This window comes from Microcaecilia unicolor, chromosome 7 (assembly GCF_901765095.1).
Source record: "Microcaecilia unicolor chromosome 7, aMicUni1.1, whole genome shotgun sequence".
Lineage (NCBI taxonomy): Eukaryota > Metazoa > Chordata > Amphibia > Gymnophiona > Siphonopidae > Microcaecilia > Microcaecilia unicolor.
In genome coordinates, this window is record NC_044037.1 from 164948815 (window position 1) to 164972049 (window position 23235).

Here is a 23235-nt window from a genome sequence, read left to right on the forward strand (position 1 = left end):
CATCCCTTTGTGTGACATTGTACTTTCAATGCACAAAAAAGCTGTTGTGCTTGTAAGGCAAGGTAGTATCCAAACCAAGTTAATAAAAGAACAGTAGTAAGAATTGAAATATATGTGTGAAGGAAAAACATAACAAGAGAGGGCTGCTAGAAAGTGGTTTTTGGTCACTCTTTGCATGCACAGTGGGAGTAATTTTATCACAGGGTGCCTAAGTTAATAAGGCAGAAAAGGCACCTTTTATAAGTTTATTCTATAAAAACACAGATGTGACCATTTCTGGGAAAAGGTGACTTTATTCACCAAAAAATGAGATGTTAAATTCTGTTAGAGCAAATTCTGTTAGAGCAAACAATTTGTAATACAACAGTCCAAACCCCATCCTTCTAAGTGAAAAAATAAACCTTACAGAAGATCAAGCATGTAACTTTTTGAGACTGCTTATGGAACTATGATAGGAAAAATCAGCTCTAAAATGCAACTTAAAATACTAAACTAGACTCTAAAACACTATTTATACAAGTCCATAACAGAGACTTAAAAGGCAACACTATAGTCTAAACTGAGTTTGCTAAATAAGTAGACTAACAAAAAAGACAATGAAATTACCTATTCAACCACAAGTTTACCTTTTCCAGAGTTTGAATGCAGTTTCCAGCAGGTAAGATACACCAGTGAAGTTTTCCTCCCCTCAGCAGGTCTTCTCTCAGCACCTCTTCAGGACCTAGTGTTTTTGATAAGTACTGAGGCATCAAACATAGATAAGTGCTTTGAATTCTGGTGCATTTACTTATATTTAAACTTTGGAGCAAAAAAATGGAATGGAGGAATTTAAGAGGCCTGTTTTAAAACTCATTTCAGTGCTTGCAGGTCTGCATGTACTGTACACCTATGGGCCTGCAAGTAGACTGGGGAAACATCCTGCAGAGCAGGTACTGTAGACAGACTTTATGCCGTGGACGTTGCAGTCCCAAAGAATTTGGGTTAAAACAAGTGCAGAGTTTCAAAATGAAACAACTCACATGTACTTCACTGATCTCACCCTAACTCCACCTCTACTGTTACTCTCTTTCCCAGGAAAAAAGTTCAGTTTCCATTACGTAGCTTCCCACTATTCCAGAACCTGTGGCATAGTTGTGCCCATCAACCCGCAGATAGAGATAGAGGTGGTTTTGCTGGAAAAGGATAGCTCCACAGGAAATGGGAGAGGTGAAGGGGAGGGAAGAAGAAAAATTTGTGGGGCATCAGAGACAGGGAAACCCTCCAGATATGATTCTTCAGACTCAAGTCACCCACAAAGCTCAACTGGGGACCAGTTGACCAACCGGACCTGGAGCAAATCACTCTGAACCAGAGGCTGAAAAGTGTGTCCATCCATCCGCTGGAGATAGAAAATATTGAGGAGCTAGACTGGGCTACCAAGAGAGATGTCTCAGCTCAGTTTTCAGTTCTCTGTCTTCATCTGCTGGTTGATGTACACAACTATCCCACAGGTTGTGGAATAGTGGGAAGACTAATGGAAGGAAAATGATCAGGTAAGACCTAATTTCTCCTTAGGTCGATAGAGATGCCTGTTTATGAAAAAAATGTTGAAAATTGCCACTTTCGGGTTTGTTTTTAAAATGAATATAGTGTAGGACCTTGTTTTTTACAGTTGAAGTTCTCTGCATTTGAAAGAAATCCTATCTAGATCTTTCTTTGCATGATATGTACTCTACGAACTTCACAGTTCACATTCCATGTCAGGAGTTCCACAGGTGTATGATTGCAGTGTGAGCTGGATGCCAGACATTTTGGAAAAGGTACATTGATTCCCTCTTGCACTTTTTGCAGTACGAACAACGGCCACAGCAGCCAGTAACCTGATTGAAGTGTTTGTTGATGGCCAACCAGTTATGGTGCCACCAGGAACCACAGTACTTCAGGTAGGAGAAACAGTGCACTACAAGGTCTGCTTTCAGCCTATCAGAAGGGCTGTCTCTTCTGTTTGTACAGCATTGTATACATGTTATAGCACTATATGGATGTTTCATAGTAGGAGAAGAAAGTATTTGGCTTGCTTAAAATCAAGAACATTAAGAGGGTAATTCTGTATAGATTACTCAAAATTAGGTGCTAGGATGAGGCATGCTGAGATCAAATTCTATAACGGCAGTTGTGCATGCAACCGTCATTATAGAGGACTAATATAAGCCTGTATTTACGTGCCTAACTTTAGGCGCGGGCAGTTAACTCTAGCTCAATGGCTGCCACAAATGCTTATGCCTAATTGTAGGCAGTTAGGTGCATAAATGCTACTGTTGTATAACTGCCTGTCTGTTCATGCTCCTCTCAGTTCCACATCCCAGCTGAAATTATGCGCACAACCTATAGAATACTGACTAAGGGCAGTTTATATGTGTATGCCAATTATAGCCAATAATTGGTTGTTAAGGCCAATTAGCAGCTGTTAAATCAGAAATTTGAGTGGGCATCTTTCTAGAGTGGAGGAGTAGTTTTCCAGTTTCCTAAGGTCTTCCTGCAGTTTTTCACATTCCGCATGCATTTTGACAACTTTGAATAGTTTTGTGTCATCTGCAAATTTAATCACTTCACTCATAGTCTCATTATTCAGATCATTTATAAATATATTAAGTAGCACCAGTTCCTGCGGCACACCACTACTCACCCGCCTCCATTGAGAAAAATGGCCATTTAACCCTACTCTCTATTTTCTGTTCAATAACTAATTCTTAATCCACAGAAGGACATTGCCTCCTATCCTGTGACTCGTTACTTTTCCCTTTTGGGGAATGTAGCTAAAAATTAACCTGCAGTGTCGGTCAATCATCCTTAGTGTTAGTGCTCTGTGCCCTGATTGGCCCTGAAGTCAAAGACCTAGCCCAGAATGTGCTAGAACACCTCAGTCGGGAGTGTGGAGGGAGTAGATCTGTGCTGAGGCCCTTTTCAATTCCTGTGAGCAGTTTTTTTTTTTTCCTGATCTCGGGTATTGCTAGATTTAATACCAAATACTTGTTATTTTACTGTGCCTGTTTAAACTTTTACCATTCACTGTTCCATTTAAAAAAAAAAAAAAATTTATAATAAACCTATTAGTTTGTTAGCTCTGTTGTCCTGGACTGACTTAGAATCCTGGCAGTTTGTGTTCTCGGTGTGTGGGTGTTTTCTAGGAACTGTGGGACCCCTAGGATTGTAGTGTTAGTTTCTCCCTGGAGTTACTGGGGGGGGGGGGGGAGGAAGAGTGGGATGACCCTGGTTGGGAGGGAAGCCCAGCCCAGGGGGAGTGTTGTTGAAATAAGTTGCAGAGGAATAGTGCTGTGAGTAATGATTGATAGGGAGGAGTTAATAAAAGGAATTACAGTGGAGAACACAGGGTCTTTGGTTGCCTGTACCCCCACCAGGACCCTTGAAGTGGGGGGGGGGGGGGGGGGGGGGGAGGTCAGTGAGTAGCAGAATAAACCTGGGCTGAATTAAAGAGTAGTTGCTGCCCCTAATCATGGCAACTGTGAAGGTGTATGGAGCTCTGGGTGGTAAGGGGAACCCAGCCCAAGAGCAGGAACCAGAGCAGGGGAAGCCTCAGTAGAGAATGGTAGATAGTTGGGTTCCGCAGGGGTCTGTGTTGAGTCCGCTGCTTTTTAACATATTTATGAATGACCTAGATATGGGAATAACTAGTGAGGTAATTAAATTTGCCGACGACACAAAGTTATTCAAAGTTGTTAAATTGTAAGAGGATTGTGAAGAATTGCAACACGACCTTACAAGATTGGGAGACTGGGCATCCAAATGGCAGATGACGTTTAATGTGAGCAAGTACAAAGTGATGCATGTGGAAAGAGGAACCCAAACTATAGCTACGAGATGCAAGGTTCCGTGTTAGGAGTCGCCGGTCAGGACAGGGATCTAGGAGTCATCGTTGACAATATTTTGAAACCCTCTGCTCAATCTGCTGCTGTGGCAAAGAAAGCAAATAGAATGTTAGGTATTATTAGGAAAGGAATGGAAAATAAAAATAATGATGTTATAATGCCTTTGTATTGCTCCATGGTCCCAACCGCACCTTGAATACTGTGTGCAATTCTGGTCATCGCATCTCAAAAAAGATATAGTGGAAGTAGAAAAGGTACAGAAAAGGGTGACAAAAATGATAAAGTGGATGGGACGACTTCCCGATGAGGAAAGGCTGAAATGGCTAGGGCTCTTCAGCTTGGAGAAAAGATGGCTGTGGGGAGATATGATAGAGGTATATAAAATAATGAGTGGAATGGGTAGATGTGAATCGCTTGTGTATGCTTTCCAAAAATACTAGGACTAGGGAGCATGCAATTAAGCTACAAAGCAGTAAATTCAACCAAGAAAATATTTCTTTACTCAATGTGTAATTAAACGCTGGAATTCATTTCCAGAGAATGTGGTAAAAGCAGTTAGCATAGTGGGGTATAAAAAAGGTTTGGATGGCTTCCTAAAAGAAAAGTCCATAATCCATTATTAAAATGGACTTGGGAAAATCTACTGCTTATTTCTAGGATAACTGTCAAACACACACGGCCTCTCTTGGTCCACTAATTTTCAAATATCAACAAATAGCTGACCAAGTATTCAACAAGTTAGCTATATAAATCAAATTAAATTAAACGGGATAGAGTCTCATTTAATTTAATTTGATTTATATAGCTAACTTGTTGAATAATTGGTCAGCTATTTGTTGATATTTCTAGGATAAGCAGCATAAAATGTATTTTACTGTTTTGGGAACTTTCCAGATACTTGTGACCTGGATTGGCCACTGTTGGAAACAGGATACTGGGCTTGATGGACTTTCGGTCTGTCCGCAACACTTATGTACTTATGTGTACCTATATATATGTTCAAGGCCAGGGTGCAGCTCAAGGAGGACAGCTAGGAGGGTCTGTGCCTGAAGGAGTTGGATTGTACTCAGGAATAACAGGAGCAGCCTTGGATTATTACTGACCTGAAAGGATGGGTAAAGGACAGGAGGTGTTGTAGAAAAGAAAATCAAGTTTGGAAGGCAGTTGAGGTTGTAATACACTATCTTGACTGGATAGGAGGATATCTACTGTACAGATGGAGTTATAGATAGTTGTGTTGCCTGTTGCAGAACAGTTCAGTAAAATTGAGTTTGTATTAAATAAAATCCAATTTAAAGAGCCCTAACCTCTTTAGCCTTTCCTCATACGAGAGGAGTTCCATCCCCTTTATCATTTTGGTCTCTCTTCTTTGATCTTTTTCTAATTCTGCTATATTTTTTTTGAGATATGGTGACCAGAACTGAACACAGTACTCAAGGTGCGGACGCACCATGGAGCGATACAAAGGCATTACAGTATTTTTCCATCTCTTTCCTAATAATTCCTAGCATCCTGTTTGCTTTTTTGGCCACTGCTACACACTGAGCAGAAGATTTCAGCATATTATCTACAACGGCACACAGGCAGTAAATAAATCCTAAAATTAAATTTGGATCACAGCCCTGACAGAATTGTACATATTTATATGAAGTTTATGCATTTTGCATTCCGTGAACTCCTGAAGGAAGTGCTCTTTTTGGTACAGCACAAGTTCTAAGGTGAACGTTAGTAGCAAATGAGTTTGCGATCACCCTGAGTGTATCCTGTCAAGTAAGCATAAAACAAACTCACTTGGAGACTTCTGGTTGTATTTGTGTATAATTAAACCATATGCAAACAAACAAAATGTAAGTGTCTTGTTCTTTCTTTTCAGGCCTGCGAGAAGGTGGGAATGCAGATTCCCCGCTTTTGTTACCATGAGCGGCTCTCTGTGGCTGGAAATTGTCGAATGTGTCTGGTGGAGATTGAGAAGGCTCCTAAGGTATCCATCACACTTCAACTTTTAAAGAGCTCTGCTTGCTTGCTATAGGCTCAAATTAAATAAAGACCAAATAATGTGTTCAAAATAACTTAAAATATTGTAGTTTATATAAAGGGAGGTCTTGTACAAGATTTAGTTCAGTGGCTGAGATCATCAAATAAGTGAAGCATTGTACTGGAAAGCAGTCGAGGGCTGTTTGCTAGTGGCAATTCGTTAATATCTCTGTTATAGTGAATCAGTGTTTAAATGCTGCAGCTATTGGAACAGCTTTCCCCTTAGAAATGCATTGGGGTACCTTTTGTGGGGGGGGGGGGGCTTATTTCTGCCCCCCCCCCCCACTACATGCAGAAAATATTACAGAAGGTACAAGAGAGTGACTTACATGCTATTCCAGTGGCACCCAGTGAACACCTGCTTAATAGACTTTTATCACAGCTGCCATATGAAAAATAATAAAGCTGCCCCTTTTTAATACTCAACTTCTTATCTGCTGAAGTATAATTGCACACACAAGGACTAATACTGACTATACCTACTATAGCTGGACTCCCCCACCCTAGCTGAAATAATATTCAAGCACCTTTCTCACTTCACATACATAAGAGTAGCCATACTGGGTCAGACCAATGGTCCATCTACCTAGTATCCTGTTTCCAGCAGTGGCAAAGCCAGGTCACAAGTACCTAGCAAAAACCAAAACCGTGGCAACATTACATGGTACAAATCCCAGGGCAAGCAGTTGCTTCCCCATGTCTGTCTCAATAGCAGACTGTGGACTTTTCCTCCAGGAACTTGTTAAAACCTTTTTTTTGAACCCAGATACGCTTACCGCCATTGCCACATCCTTCGGCAAAGAGTTCCAGAGCTTAACTATTCGTTGAGTGAAAAAATATTTCCTCCTATTTGTTTTAAAAGTATTTTCATGTAACATCCTCGAGTGTCCCCTTGTCTTTGTACTTTTGGAACAAGTAAAAAATCGATTTACTTCTACTCGTTCTACACCACTCAGGATTTTGTAGACCTCAATCATATCTCCTCTCATCCTTCTCTTTTCCAAGCTGAAGAGCTCTAACCTCTTTAACCTTTCCTCATACTGACTCTGTCCCATTAAACCATGTTTGTCTACGTGTTCCGTAATTTTATTCTTTATAATAGTTTCCACTATTTTGCCTGGCACTGAAGTCAGGCTTACCGGTCTGTAATTTCCCAGATCACCCCTGGATCCCTTTTTAAAAATCGGTGTCACATTGGCCACCCTCCAATCTTCAGGTACTACAGACAATTTTAATGGCAGGTTACGTATTACTAACAGCAGATGAGCAATTTCATTCTTGAGTTCATTGAGTACCCTTGGATGTATGCCATTCAGTCCAGGTGATTTACTACTCTGTAATTTGTCAGTTTGGCTCAGTACACCTTCAGGTTCACCGAGATGCAGGGGCATAGCCACGGGTGGGCCTGGACAGGCCCAGCCACTTTTGCTCCAGGCCCGCCCAGCCTCTTCTGCCCGCTCTCCCCGTCTGCGTGGTCTGTTCAGTTTTATTGCCCTGAAGCGCCGTTCTCCGTCCAGCACCGGCGATTCCCATAGCCAGCCTTCTGCCAGCGCGCATCGTCGGGGCCTCTTCTCAGGCAAGTCCCGCCTACTCTGCAACTTCCTGCGTCCCACCTTTGCGGAAAACAGGAAGTTGCAGAGTAGGCGGGATGCGCCTGAGAAGCTCCAATGACGTGCGCTGGCAGAAGGCTGGCTATGGGAATTGCCGGTGCTGGAGGGAGAACGGCGCTTCAGGTCAGTAAAAATTACCAGAACTGACCATGTGCAGGGGGCTGTCGTGGGGGGAGGGGGGTAGCGGGTGGAGAGGAAATGCGAGGCCTGTGCCCACCCAGTCCACCTCCAGGCCCATCTAAAAATTAAACTCTGAGGACGTGATGTTAATGATGTTTGTTTGATATGAAAATGCTAATAAACACAATTTAAAAAAATAAAAATTAAACTCTGGCTACGCTACTGCCGATATGTCTTTCAGTTCCTCCGCATCATCACCCTTGAAAACCATTTCCTGTACAGGCAGATCTCTTACATCTTCTTCCGTAAAGACAGAACAAAGAATTCATTCAGTTTATTTGCTATGGCCTTGTCTTCCCTGAGTGCCCCTTTTGTTTCTCCTTGATCTAACGAATACTACGGATTCCCTCACGTGCTTTATGCTTTAAATCCTGTGTTTCACCTTTGCTTCCTCCTTATGATGTCTATTCAAATGTTTTATTGTGTATTGTGTTGACAATTTATATAGTATATTATTCCATACTTTGTATTGTCATCTGAATATTTTTACTGCTATATTTGTTGCCTATGTTCAGCTTATTCTTGCAGTACACTTCCTTGGGTGAAATGTTTTCAAAAAGATGGTATATAAATCCTATTAAATACATACATGTTTTAATCTATGAAAAAAACTTATCCTGTAACTTACTAGATATCATTATAAATAAATACAATATTGTAGGGAGCCTTGTCATCTGATGGCTGGAAAGGCCCCTGTTCAGCCTAATTATGTTTAAACTGACTTATGCTTGCCTTGTATTTATTGTATAGTTTCTTTCATTTATTTTGTGTGCACTGAAAAGTTTAGTTTGAGCTTGAACAGTATAGAATATTTTTTTTGTTAGGAGAGAATGGTGCTAATGGGTTTTTGCCTGTGATTGTAGCCTGTCGCTGCTTGCGCCATGCCAGTCATGAAGGGCTGGAACATTCTGACAAATACGGAGAAGTCCCGGAAAGCAAGGTACTGTGCCTGGTTTTAGAGTTATGAAGTTGTCACCGTACTCGTCGCTGCTCTGTATAAGTATTTGTGAAGTCCTAGCGTCAACCAAGTTGGCAAATTTTGTTTGCTTAATAGTTAGGACACTTTAGGCAAACTTACATTCAATGGTAGTTTAAAAGTTGTATTTTCAAAACACTTTTATTTCCAGGTGAAGCTAAATTTTACATCTTTATTTTTTTAACCAAAGCTGCTGATGTAAAAAAAATAGTTGTAGTCTAGTGGTTAGAATACCAGACTGAGAACCAGGGAAGCCCAATTCAAATCCTGCAGTTGCTTTTGTGGTCTTGGGCAAGTCACTTAACCTCCATTGCTTCAGGTACAAATTTAGGGGCCCTTCTACTAAGCTGCAGTAGTGATTCCTGGTGCAACAAATGTGACAAAGCCCATAGGAATTTGCTGTGTGGGAATTGCTAGAGTGGCTTAGTAAAAGGAACTCTTAAATTGTAAGCTCGCCAGGAACAGGGAAATGTGTCTGTCTGCAACTCACCTTGAGCTAGTTATTTATTCGCTAGATTTCTATTCCTTCTAGCTAAGTAGATGGATTACAAAGTACATACACAGTCAAACAATACATAGGAGACAAAGGTAAACCACATAACATCTTTTGTTAAGCAGGACACAGATTGGCACTTTTCTCTGCCCACATATATCTGTAAACAGAAACATCATGCTGTGCCAAAGGCCTGGATATACAAATGAGCCTTCAGCCGTTTAAAAATTTTTTTTTTTTTTTTAAACTCTGTATTGTATTGTGGGTAATATAATGTGGACCTGTCAGCGAAAAGGCTCTTGCCCTAGTCTCAGCAGAATGTGTCTTTGGCAATGCCAGGATAGTTAACCATAAAGTTCCTTCTGATCTCAAGGCCCTACTGAAAAAAGGTGTGAGGTAAACTGAAAGAAAGAAAGATGTGTTTCCTTGTCAGCCGTCCAGACTGGTAAAGCTGCTGACGCTTGTGTTATGCTCGCCTACCAGTAGATGGAGACTGAGAAAACACTAACTTTTCTGCACCTGTATATTAGCATTGTGCCACCCTTCAGCCAGCCAGTATGTTCTCATTCTACAGCAAATGGTAGTCGAGCAGCCTGAGGAGTCTGCAGCCAGTCTGGTAGGCCTAGAAGGGGCAAGTCCTTCGGGGTTGGTTGATTTCGTGGTTAGCCTTCCATGGCAGCATTCCCAGTAAAATAAATAAAATTACTCTTTTTTTTTTTTTTTTTTTTTTTTTTTTGGCTATTCCTCTCGTTGGGCCCTTGAAGTTGGGGTGGTTGGCCCGAAGGGGCCACTGTAACCCGGTCACTTCCCCCCTCCCCAGTGTGCCGGGAGAACTTGAAGCCTCGGCCCCACTTTTTCCCTGGAAACCTTGAGTGTTACCCATACTTTAACAGCAGTGGTGTGGGGGGGAAAAACCCAGAAGCAGGCAGCAGCATGGCTCAACTGAGGAGTTCCCGGCTGTGTGTTGGCTATGGGGAGTGCCCTTCTTTAGGGAGTTGCAGTGCAGTGGAGTCCTCCGAAGTTAGTGGCAGCTGTGTGGGGGAGTTTGAGTCTCCGGGCTTGATCGCATGTGCTGCTTCATCAGTGTTATTCTTGTGGACACCTGGAATTGGAGGTTTTCAGTGCACGTTGTATCATAGGAGCAGGAGAGACCTGTGCAGGAGACTATGGGCGTTGTTGAAGTTTACCACCTGGCTGCCGGGGCTGTGATGGCAGTTAATAGCTTTGATGGGAACAGACGCTGAGGACATCATGGCAGGGCCTTCCCGCTCCATGGGGTTCCCACCATGTTTAATGAGGGTACCCCCCCCCCCCCTTTCAGGTGCTTCCTCGTCTGTGGGGAATGGGCAGGATGGAGTCCTCAGGATTTCCCTCGGGGTATATTTGGGCCTGGTGGTCAGGGGACCCTTGGCACTGGGTACAGGTCCTGGCCTAATTCATTTTCCTGACCTGAATCCGGAGCTTCCGAAGCAGCCTAGGTTGGACTGCAGGGAGGAGGATCTGGAGGATTTTTTATCTCCGGTTTCTGACGAGGGCTTTAGTGATCCGGAGGAAGAGGGCCTGGCTTTCCCGGACCCTGGAGGGATCTGTTCCCTACGGGGGAGGATCCCTCGGTGGCACACATTTTTCATTGGAGGAGCTCGCTGAGCTCATCTCTCAGTTCTCCTTGGTAGTAAGGTTTGATGACAAACAGGATTCCTTGGTGGCACACATTTTTCATCAGAGGAGCTCGCTGAGCTCATCTCTCAGTTGTCCTCGGTAGTAAGGTTTGATGATGAACCCCTGGAGGGAGACACTGGCAGGCAGGTGGATCCACTGGTTAGGGGGGGTTCGGCAGCCTCTAAAATCCTTTCCTATGAATCCGGATCTCCGTGAGTGATGGTTCACGCAGAGTGGGCCTCGCCGGGTGCCCTGTGTAATGTTGTCCAGTCCATGACTAGATTGTATCCTGTGCTGGCGGCAGATAGGGAGACGCTGAGACCTCCTACAGTGGATGCCCTTATTGTGCTGGTCACCAAGAAGACCACGACGGAGGTGCGGCCCTTAAGGATCTCCAGGATAGAAAGTTGGGGTCTGTAGGGGTATTTCCTTGGATCTTACCTTTGTTAGGCCTGAAGCCTGTTTAGGCCATGAGCTATCTTTTCTGAAATGACATGGATTCAGCTTTTCTTCCTGGCCCATCCGTGCTAGCTGACTTCAAGGACATGGTATTTTCTTGAATTTCCTCTCCGCTTTATCTCCTGGGAAGCTATGGAGAAGAGACTTTCAAAGACGTCTCCAATATCTTGTGTGAACTGTGTAGGAGAGTTTTTCACTGCAAGACATGGATGAGGTAATGCTAGTTGTTTACCTTGGTGGTGAGACTACAGCTGATAAGGTGGTCTTTTTGGAAGCTCAAGGCCCCTCATTGCGATGACCGTATATAACCTGCTGGGCAGAGATATACGGTTCCTGATTGTCATTTGGGGACCCGGAGGGCAGTGCCAACCTGGGTCGGAGAGAGTGATTTGGGCTAGCAAGGTAGAAGAGAGGAAGATCGGATGGTGTATGCATCTCTCTGAGGAGAAAGACTGAATTGCCAGAACACCTGTGGGACTGTATCTCTGTGCTAAACTCAGCAGAAGGCCAAATTCAGGAACTTAGTCATGACTTTCACAAGACTGAGTATCCAGCTGCTATCCAGAGCAAGAATGTGGGACTGCATCTGGTACTATCAGAGGGTTTGCAGGGAACTCTGCTAGATCCCTGAAGAGGAGGCAGTTCATCACCCCACCTGAACGCTGAAGCTAAGGACCACAAGGGTGAGAGGTTATTCCTTTATGGTTCATGGTTAGCCAGTTTGTGGTCTTTGCCTGCGAAGGACTGGTTTTGCTCGGGCACATGGTTATTTGCCTACTATAGCAGCTGAGTTGGTAATTTCTTCTCAAGATAATTTTATAGTTGTGTAATCACATAAAGATATGTATGCATATATGTGTGTATATATATATTTGGAGGGGCATAATCGAACGCGAACGCCCATCTCCATGGGCGTCTATGTCCGAGAACGGATTCGTGAAGGGGTGGGACAGACCGTATTTTCGAAGAAAATGGGTGTCCATCTTTCGTTTCAAAAATACGGTTTGTACGGACCATAATGCCATGGATTTAGTCGCTTGTGAGCTGGGCGTTTGTTTTTTTTTTTTTTTGTGATAATGGAAAATAAAAACGCCCAGCTCAGAAACGTCCTAATACAAGCCATTTGGTCGTGGGAGGGGCCAGGATTCGTAGTATACTCGCCCCCCTGACATGCCAGGACACCAACTGGACACCCTAGAGGTCAGTGCGGTGGACTTCAGAAAAGGCTCCCACGTGCGTAGCTCCCTTACTACGGGTGCTGAGCTCCCAACCCCCCTCCCCCAAAACCCACTACCCACAAATGTACAACTCTTAGGGGTGAATGGGGCACCTACATGTGGGTACAGTGGGTTTTGGAGGCCTCCCATTTACCAGCACAAGTGTTACAGGTAGGGGGGATGGGCCTGGGTCCGCCTGCCTGACGTGCACTGCGGTACCCACTAAAAGTGCTCCAGGGACCTGCATACACGCAGGCCTCTAGGACTTGTTGCTGCTGTATAACCTTGGCACACCAGTTGACAACTGAAGACTAATCTCTTTGAAAAAGTCCTTTATTTGAATAAGCACGTTTACACACAGTTAACTGCAGATCAGAGGTTGTGCCCCACTGGCAAAGAGTCTTCCTGGTACTGAGATTAGCTGTCAGAGCTGGCAGAATGCTGTACAATGCCCTCTTTCAGCAACATTCAAGGGAAGAACTAAGTGCTGCAATGTGGCTAACACATGAAAGGGATCTAAAACTGGCTTACAAAAATGGCCACTACCTCATGGACTACCGGAAACAAAACAGAGCACACTCTGACCCAGTAAGCAGGGGGAAAAGCACCATGGGAGTAGAGCCTATCAACTACCAACATCGTGAGCAGTTAACACAAACTAGTGGAATCACGGAGCCCAATACCCTACACCCACCACAATGCATTGCTGATGTGTCTCTGCAGTGCGCATAACAGAAAGGGTGTCACACTCACCCGAGACCCACATCAGAACCAGCGAAAGGCTGTCACAGGATAGAACACATTCTGCTGTCATGGAGGTGGGTATGGCATTTGAGGCTGGCAAGGAAAAACAAACAGTGGATCCAACAAAAGGTCCTCTCACAATGAGTGTCTTCCTGAACAAGGTCTTTATTCACAATGGCACAAATGACCCGACACGTGACGTGTTTCGGCCGTAAGGCCTGCGTCAGGGGTCTATAAAATAATGTACATAAAAACACAAATATAATAGAAAGTAATTAAAACACACAAATAAAAACAAAAACTCCAAATGACATTTTGAACATATCAAACCATAAAAACTCAAAATGGCATTTTTAAACATATTTAAACCATTAGGACAACTTAATAAAAATTAAAATTACAAATATATATATCTCAAATGATGAAAATAATAGATGACTAAAAATTGTTATGGACATGAATAATATGAATATAAATCAATATTAAAAAATAAAGATTAATTAATTAAAAAATTATTATTACATAGAGACGAATGAGGACAGAACATATAAATAAGGTGCACTAAAAAATATAATTCCAAAATAAGGAACATACCAAGTGTTGTCTGGAATCAAATAGCCTTGTAGATTAGATGAAAAAGATGAAAAACCAACACTGGAAATACTAAAAATTGTATAAAGTAAGAAATAAATAAATACATACTGCCCATACATTTATATGTATCAAACACTTAAATAATAAGAGAGAAAGAAGGACTAAGACACTAAATATGAACAGGGATCTCCAAGTTGATTTGCATCTAAATATAAAAGTATAAAACACATATGTTAATGATATACAAACTTACTCTTGTTAAATGCCAACGATGTGGAAAAAATGAAAATGAAAATAAATACTTAAGCCAGCTAGTATCATAGCCTTGAAAACAAGATCAAAAAGGATAGATCAGAAAAAAAAAAAAAATCCCATATGATATTAATGATAATAAGCTGGCAGCTAATGGCCCTTAAACAACTGAAAAAAACTGAAAAACTAAAGGTAACAAGCATATAAACTAAATCAGAAAAGGCAGGCTAACCATATGGAACGTAGCGCTGTCCCAGAGACGCGAAGGGATACAAAATGGCGAAAATGCCTTCTAAAAACAAAAGCAAGGTACTATGCCGTCAGTGATAGTAGCATGCCACATCGTGAATTAGATAGAACACTGGACAAGGTCGGAAATGTGTGAAAAAGGGGGACGAAAAATATAATAATATGCGCGCTGCTGAGAAAAAAGTAAATTAAAAAGAAGAAAACGGGAGAACTCGTAACTGTAAAAACTGTTAAAAAAACTACTTTGGAAGGACAAATCAAAATCGCTGGGGAATAGAGAAACGCACATGTATATATAAAGGAGCTCAATGTGCAAATATATCGTCGTGAAATGAACTCAAAAGAGAAATGAAAAATGAAAAAACTTACCAGGTTTAAAGCTACGCTGTGCTGCTCGGTCACACGTAGCTAACAAGCAAAATTTCAAAAAAAGCCCGCGATAACAAAATAAATAAATACCGGAAGTGGAAATAACGTCACTTACCCGTGTGAGCAAACTACACTGTTGCTAAGGTAATGAATGCCGTTCGAAAAGGGCTGACACCTACTGGTTAAAAAAAATATAGAGACAGCTATTGAACCCTTGCAACAGAATAAAAAAGTAACTTTAAATTTGTAGCTGAGCCTGGATATATGTACGCGAAATATAAACCATTTTAATATTATCGCTCGCTATTAAAGATAAAGGTGAAATAAAAATAATTAGCTGTAATCATTAGAATAAACTGTGTAAGGGCAAATATCATGTGATAAAAAGCATACAAGAAACAACGGGATGGATAAACAAAATAATTTAAAATCAATATAAAGAAAAAATGGGGTATGAAAAATAAAATGGATGATGTTTGATTAATGGAAAATTGAAAAAAAAAAAAAAAAAATAATAATATTAATAATAAAAATAAAAATAAAAATGAAAGTGAAAAATAATATACAAATCACATTTCATACATCGTCATGCAAGAGCAGAAAAATGTATAATCATAAAAGGGAATTATAATCATAGAAAAAATCATAAAAAAGAACTGAAATCCGTGTCCATATTGAGTCCATGCGGTATAACTGTACCCAATGTGTATATAGTTCTTTGTTCTTCCCTCAGTAATTTAACATCTATATTACCGCTTCTCCAGGACATGTATATTTTTTTAAACACAAAAAATCTCAAATCTTCAATTGTATGGTTTTTTTCAATCCAATGTGTCACGAGAGGGGCGCTCAGCACCTGCCTCGTAAGGCAACTCCTATGTTCTATGATTCTTGTTTTTATTGCTCTCTTGGTCTTACCTACGTAAAGTAAATCACACGGACACACTATAATGTAAATAACTCCCATGGTATTGCAGTCTGAAAATTGTCTGAGGATATAATTTTTATTATTATGCTTGCTATGGAACGAGGTGATCGTTAATGAATGTTTGCAGACTGAGCATCTCCCGCACGGTATATGTCCCAAACCATCTTCTCTTATGAGTCTGGGCTCTGGGAGAGTGGAGGGGACCAAAAATTCTCTAATATTACGATTGCGTGAATGTGCAATAACTGGAAATTGTTTCATAAAACAAGTGTGTGTTTCTAGGATATGCCAATGTTTCCTAATAATATTTCTGATGCCGCCAGAAAGATGTGAATATTTTAATGTACAAACCAAATCTGGGCTGACTTTATCTGGCTTAACATTCAGGAGATCGTTCCTATTTTTATCAATGGCTCTCTTAAGGCATTTATTTACACATGCATGGGGATATCCTCTAGAGCTAAATCTCTCAGACATATCTGCAGATTTTGCTTGGAAATCGTCAAAATCTGTACAAAGCCTTCGTAATCTCAAAAACTGCGAATATGGTAAGTTTTCTTTCAATGATCTGTTATGGAAACTACTGAAATGTAAATAGTTATTTTTATCTGTAGGTTTCCTATAAATTGTAGTTTTGAAGGCATATGTGGTTTTTTGTATCAAAATATCCAAAAATGGAATCTCACTATGATGATGGTGCATTTGAAAACGTAAATTGGGGTCCCTAGTATTTAACCAAGTCAAAAAAGAAGTTAAACTATCTGTGTCACCTTTCCATAATAAAAAAATATCGTCTATATAGCGTTTGTACATTCTAATCTCTTTTTTGTATGGGTGTATTCTAAGAAATCTCTCTTCAAACTGGGCAACATATAAGTTGGCAATGTCCGGAGCCATGGCTGAACCCATAGCTGTCCCTTTAATCTGTTGGAAAAATCTTCCATCAAAGCCAAAATAGTTCTTAGTGAGGGCAATGGTGGCCAAAGCGAGTATAAAATGATTTGGAATGCGTCGCTCTTGTGTCCTTCTCTTGAGTGTATCTTCTATTAATATTAGGGCTTCCAACTGAGGAATATTGGTATAGAGGGATTCTATATCCAAAGTTACCATGATGACATCTTCGAGGTCTCCATCAAACATTTCAAGAAGATTGATCATATGAGATGAATCTCTGACATATGAGGCAATCTCGGGGACAAAGGGTCTTAAAAAATGGTCTACAAATTTTGAAAGTGGCTCTAACACTGAGCCGTTGCCTGAGATGATAGGACGTCCGGGTGGATTATCTAACCTTTTATGTATCTTAGGAAGCGTGTATATAGTAGGAATGGAAGGACTCCTGACTATAAGGAAATTTTTCTCTTTAAGAGTGATATACCCAGCGTCAAAGGCGATAGAGACTAATTCTAATATATCTTTCTGAAGTTGATTTGTTGGATCTTCTTCCAATGAAATATAATATTCTGTATCAAAATCTGCCGGTATACTTCTATGATGTATTCCTCTCTATTTTGTATCACAATGGCCCCACCCTTGTCTGCTGGTTTAATAACAATGTCATGATTCTGAGAAAGTTTTAATAGGGCATTATGTTCATCTTTTGTAAGGTTGTGATAAGTCTTACGATTTCTCCTCTCAAGCCGTTCTATGTCTGAAAGTACACACTTATAAAAGGTAAAAACTACAGGGTCTGGGGGTCCAGGAGGAATCCATTTGGATTTGCCTTTGACCACTGAGGCATCTTGGTAGCCTGCTGTATTGGTAGAAAAAAAGTTTTTAATCAATAGTTTTCTGTAGAACTGAAAAATATCAACCCTTGTCTGGAAGGAATCATATCTCGCCGTGGGGACAAATGAAAGACCTTTCTTTAATATGTTTAATTGATGCTCAGATAAACTAAAATTGGAAAGGTTAACTATGGGGGTATCCTCATTTATGTCTCTCATATTCAATATTGTTGGTTGTATCGGTTGTAGTAGGCATGGCTGTTGCCTCTTGCCCTTCCTCTTGCCCTGCCCCGATGGTAAAACTGGCCTCTTATTGATTGACCTCTGTATGGTCGTGACTGTTCTAGAGGTGGAATTCTCGTGGGCCATATTTGATCTAAAAAAGCAGTTGAAGAACCAGCTACTGGGGCATTTGTAGGACTAGATAAAGGAGAAGTAAAGCATTCGTCCGAGTCACTTCTAATTCTTTTGTTGTTTCTCCTACTAGGTGACTCTGTGTTTACTTCTGGTCTTCTAGTTTTTTGATGGATATTACTAATCATTTGTTTAGAGTCATAATCACTTTGAAAATGTGATCTAGATCTAGAGTACGTATTTCTTGTATTCTTTTTGGGCCTAGACCAAGGATAGATGGAACCCCTCTTATAGTCCTCAGAGTCTCTATGTAATTTGTTAATTTTACTTTTTTTTATATCATTTCTAAAGCTGTCCATCCTTTTATTAACATCTATTATAATCTCATCAAACTTTGGATCAGTATTTTTTAATACTTCTATTTTTTCATTGACTGTTGGTCTTAAAATGTCATTTCTTTTTTTTGATGTTTCTATTAAAAGAATCATCAGATCAAGAGAACACTTGTTCAGAATAGAACACCACTGATTGAGGAAAGCCTCATCATCAGTGAACAACCGAGGTTCCTTCATAATTCTAAGCCCCCTAGGAATCTTTTTATTCCTACAATATTGTAGTAAAGTAACATAATGTAGCTCATTCTGTATTATAGATTTATTATTCTTAATCATATCTGTCCATAAATCTATAAGAGATGCAGCAGGGCATTCTTCCGCCTCAAGGGGTGTAAAGTCTTGCATTAATCTTTGTAACCTCTCGCCACTGAAGCTGAGGACATCGTCCCATTGCTCAAAGGCCATGGTATACCTCCAAGTCCAACGAAGCAAACACTCACAGAAGGTGAGCTCTCCACAGGAAAACCAGTAAGGAAAAACAACAGTGGATCCAACAAAAGGTCCTCTCACAATGAGTGTCTTCCTGAACAAGGTCTTTATTCACAATGGCACAAATGACCCGACACGTGACGTGTTTCGGCCGTAAGGCCTGCGTCAGGGGTCTATAAAATAATGTACATAAAAACACAAATATAATAGAAAGTAATTAAAACACACAAATAAAAACAAAAACTCCAAATGACATTTTGAACATATCAAACCATAAAAACTCAAAATGGCATTTTTAAACATATTTAAACCATTAGGACAACTTAATAAAAATTAAAATTACAAATATATATATCTCAAATGATGAAAATAATAGATGACTAAAAATTGTTATGGACATGAATAATATGAATATAAATCAATATTAAAAATAAAGATTAATTAATTAAAAAATTATTATTACATAGAGACGAATGAGGACAGAACATATAAATAAGGTGCACTAAAAAATATAATTCCAAAATAAGGAACATACCAAGTGTTGTCTGGAATCAAATAGCCTTGTAGATTAGATGAAAAAGATGAAAAACCAACACTGGAAATACTAAAAATTGTATAAAGTAAGAAATAAATAAATACATACTGCCCATACATTTATATGTATCAAACACTTAAATAATAAGAGAGAAAGAAGGACTAAGACACTAAATATGAACAGGGATCTCCAAGTTGATTTGCATCTAAATATAAAAGTATAAAACACATATGTTAATGATATACAAACTTACTCTTGTTAAATGCCAACGATGTGGAAAAAATGAAAATAAATACTTAAGCCAGCTAGTATCATAGCCTTGAAAACAAGATCAAAAAGGATAGATCAGAAACTACAATTTATAGGAAACCTACAGATAAAAATAACTATTTACATTTCAGTAGTTTCCATAACAGATCATTGAAAGAAAAAACTTACCATATTCGCAGTTTTTGAGATTACGAAGGCTTTGTACAGATTTTGACGATTTCCAAGCAAAATCTGCAGATATGTCTGAGAGATTTAGCTCTAGAGGATATCCCCATGCATGTGTAAATAAATGCCTTAAGAGAGCCATTGATAAAAATAGGAACGATCTCCTGAATGTTAAGCCAGATAAAGTCAGCCCAGATTTGGTTTGTACATTAAAATATTCACATCTTTCTGGCGGCATCAGAAATATTATTAGGAAACATTGGCATATCCTAGAAACACACACTTGTTTTATGAAACAATTTCCAGTTATTGCACATTCACTCAATCGTAATATTAGAGAATTTTTGGTCCCCTCCACTCTCCCAGAGCCCAGACTCATAAGAGAAGATGGTTTGGGACATATACCGTGCGGGAGATGCTCAGTCTGCAAACATTCATTAACGATCACCTCGTTCCATAGCAAGCATAATAATAAAAATTATATCCTCAGACAATTTTCAGACTGCAATACCATGGGAGTTATTTACATTATAGTGTGTCCGTGTGATTTACTTTACGTAGGTAAGACCAAGAGAGCAATAAAAACAAGAATCATAGAACATAGGAGTTGCCTTACGAGGCAGGTGCTGAGCGCCCCTCTCGTGACACATTGGATTGAAAAAAACCATACAATTGAAGATTTGAGATTTTTTGTGTTTAAAAAAATATACATGTCCTGGAGAAGCGGTAATATAGATGTTAAATTACTGAGGGAAGAACAAAGAACTATATACACATTGGGTACAGTTATACCGCATGGACTCAATATGGACACGGATTTCAGTTCTTTTTTATGATTTTTTCTATGATTATAATTCCCTTTTATGATTATACATTTTTCTGCTCTTGCATGACGATGTATGAAATGTGATTTGTATATTATTTTTCACTTTCATTTTTATTTTTATTTTTATTATTAATATTATTATTATTTTTTTTTTATTTTTTCAATTTTCCATTAATCAAACATCATCCATTTTATTTTTCATACCCCATTTTTTCTTTATATTGATTTTAAATTATTTTGTTTATCCATCCCGTTGTTTCTTGTATGCTTTTTATCACATGATATTTGCCCTTACACAGTTTATTCTAATGATTACAGCTAATTATTTTTATTTCACCTTTATCTTTAATAGCGAGCGATAATATTAAAATGGTTTATATTTCGCGTACATATATCCAGGCTCAGCTACAAATTTAAAGTTACTTTTTTATTCTGTTGCAAGGGTTCAATAGCTGTCTCTATATTTTTTTTAACCAGTAGGTGTCAGCCCTTTTCGAACGGCATTCATTACCTTAGCAACAGTGTAGTTTGCTCACACGGGTAAGTGACGTTATTTCCACTTCCGGTATTTATTTATTTTGTTATCGCGGGCTTTTTTTGAAATTTTGCTTGTTAGCTACGTGTGACCGAGCAGCACAGCGTAGCTTTAAACCTGGTAAGTTTTTTCATTTTTCATTTCTCTTTGAGTTCATTTCACGACGATATATTTGCACATTGAGCTCCTTTATATATACATGTGCGTTTCTCTATTCCCCAGCGATTTTGATTTGTCCTTCCAAAGTAGTTTTTTTAACAGTTTTTACAGTTACGAGTTCTCCCGTTTTCTTCTTTTTAATTTACTTTTTTCTCAGCAGCGCGCATATTATTATATTTTTCGTCCCCCTTTTTCACACATTTCCGACCTTGTCCAGTGTTCTATCTAATTCACGATGTGGCATGCTACTATCACTGACGGCATAGTACCTTGCTTTTGTTTTTAGAAGGCATTTTCGCCATTTTGTATCCCTTCGCGTCTCTGGGACAGCGCTACGTTCCATATGGTTAGCCTGCCTTTTCTGATTTAGTTTATATGCTTGTTACCTTTAGTTTTTCAGTTTTTTTCAGTTGTTTAAGGGCCATTAGCTGCCAGCTTATTATCATTAATATCATATGGGATTTTTTTTTTTTTTTTCTGATCTATCCTTTTTGATCTTGTTTTCAAGGCTATGATACCAGCTGGCTTAAGTATTTATTTTCATTTTCATTTTTTCCACATCGTTGGCATTTAACAAGAGTAAGTTTGTATATCATTAACATATGTGTTTTATACTTTTATATTTAGATGCAAATCAACTTGGAGATCCCTGTTCATATTTAGTGTCTTAGTCCTTCTTTCTCTCTTATTATTTAAGTGTTTGATACATATAAATGTATGGGCAGTATGTATTTATTTATTTCTTACTTTATACAATTTTTAGTATTTCCAGTGTTGGTTTTTCATCTTTTTCATCTAATCTACAAGGCTATTTGATTCCAGACAACACTTGGTATGTTCCTTATTTTGGAATTATATTTTTTAGTGCACCTTATTTATATGTTCTGTCCTCATTCGTCTCTATGTAATAATAATTTTTTAATTAATTAATCTTTATTTTTTAATATTGATTTATATTCATATTATTCATGTCCATAACAATTTTTAGTCATCTATTATTTTCATCATTTGAGATATATATATTTGTAATTTTAATTTTTATTAAGTTGTCCTAATGGTTTAAATATGTTTAAAAATGCCATTTTGAGTTTTTATGGTTTGATATGTTCAAAATGTCATTTGGAGTTTTTGTTTTTATTTGTGTGTTTTAATTACTTTCTATTATATTTGTGTTTTTATGTACATTATTTTATAGACCCCTGACGCAGGCCTTACGGCCGAAACACGTCACGTGTCGGGTCATTTGTGCCATTGTGAATAAAGACCTTGTTCAGGAAGACACTCATTGTGAGAGGACCTTTTGTTGGATCCACTGTTTGTTTTTCCTTACTGGTTTTCCTGTGGAGAGCTCACCTTCTGTGAGTGTTTGCTTCATTTGAGGCTGGCATACAGGCTGGAAAACAAAGTTTTTAAAGTGGGGGTTTTTTGGTGGGAGGGGGTTAGTGACCACTGGGGGAGTCAGGGGAGGTGATCACCGATTCCCTCTGGTGGTCATCTGGTCAGTTGGGGCACTTTTTTGGGACTTGGACCTGAAAAAAAAAAAGGGTCCAAATAAATCGGACCAAATTCTCGTCAAAAACGTCCTTGTTTCAATTATCAGCTAAAGATGCCCATCTCTCCTCGGCCGATAACCCATCAACTTTGTTCATTCCTGCGACGGAATGCAGTTGAAGACGACCAAAATCGGCTTTCGATTATACCGATTTGGTCGCACACGGGAGAAAGACGCCCATCTCCCGATTTGGGTCGAAATATGGGCGTCTTTCTTTTTCGAAAATAAGCTGGTTGGTGTAATCATCAATATTTTGTGCTTAGTATATGTTTTTGTATCTTGCTTGCCATATTTATTTATACATATATAATAAATAATATATATTTCTACATTGGTATCATTACTTCATTGGGGACATCTTAGTTAAGGACCCAAGGGCCACTTTAGGTACTCCCGTATCCCTAGCTAAAATTCTGAGAAGTTCTGAGAGAAGAGGACATTTCTCTAGTAAGTGAACACTATTTTGCTTTGTGCTTTGGGAACTTAGATTGGGTTTAAAGGAGGAATTGTAGGTTAGTGATAGGCAAAATAAAAATAGAAAAAAACCAAATCTTATCAACTAATATCCATAGTCTTTTCCACTTAGTTTTAAAACTTGAACTTTGTACCACAGCATTAACAGAGACTCTAGCAGGCACTGCAGAATCTAGTTTAGTCT

The 23235-nt window shown here is 39.4% G+C and overlaps 1 protein-coding gene across 4 annotated transcripts in view; it reads left to right on the plus strand.

The window, feature by feature from the left end:
* NDUFS1 (NADH:ubiquinone oxidoreductase core subunit S1) overlaps positions 1-23235 on the plus strand; it is a 104184-nt gene that overhangs the window by 19312 nt on the left and 61637 nt on the right. For all 4 annotated transcript variants that reach the window (XM_030210695.1, XM_030210693.1, XM_030210694.1 and 1 more), the window contains exons 3-5: positions 1831-1922; positions 5740-5847; positions 8554-8630. In XM_030210695.1, the coding sequence (XP_030066555.1) occupies positions 1831-1922; positions 5740-5847; positions 8554-8630 (277 nt within the window). The remainder of the gene's footprint in view (positions 1-1830; positions 1923-5739; positions 5848-8553; positions 8631-23235) is intronic.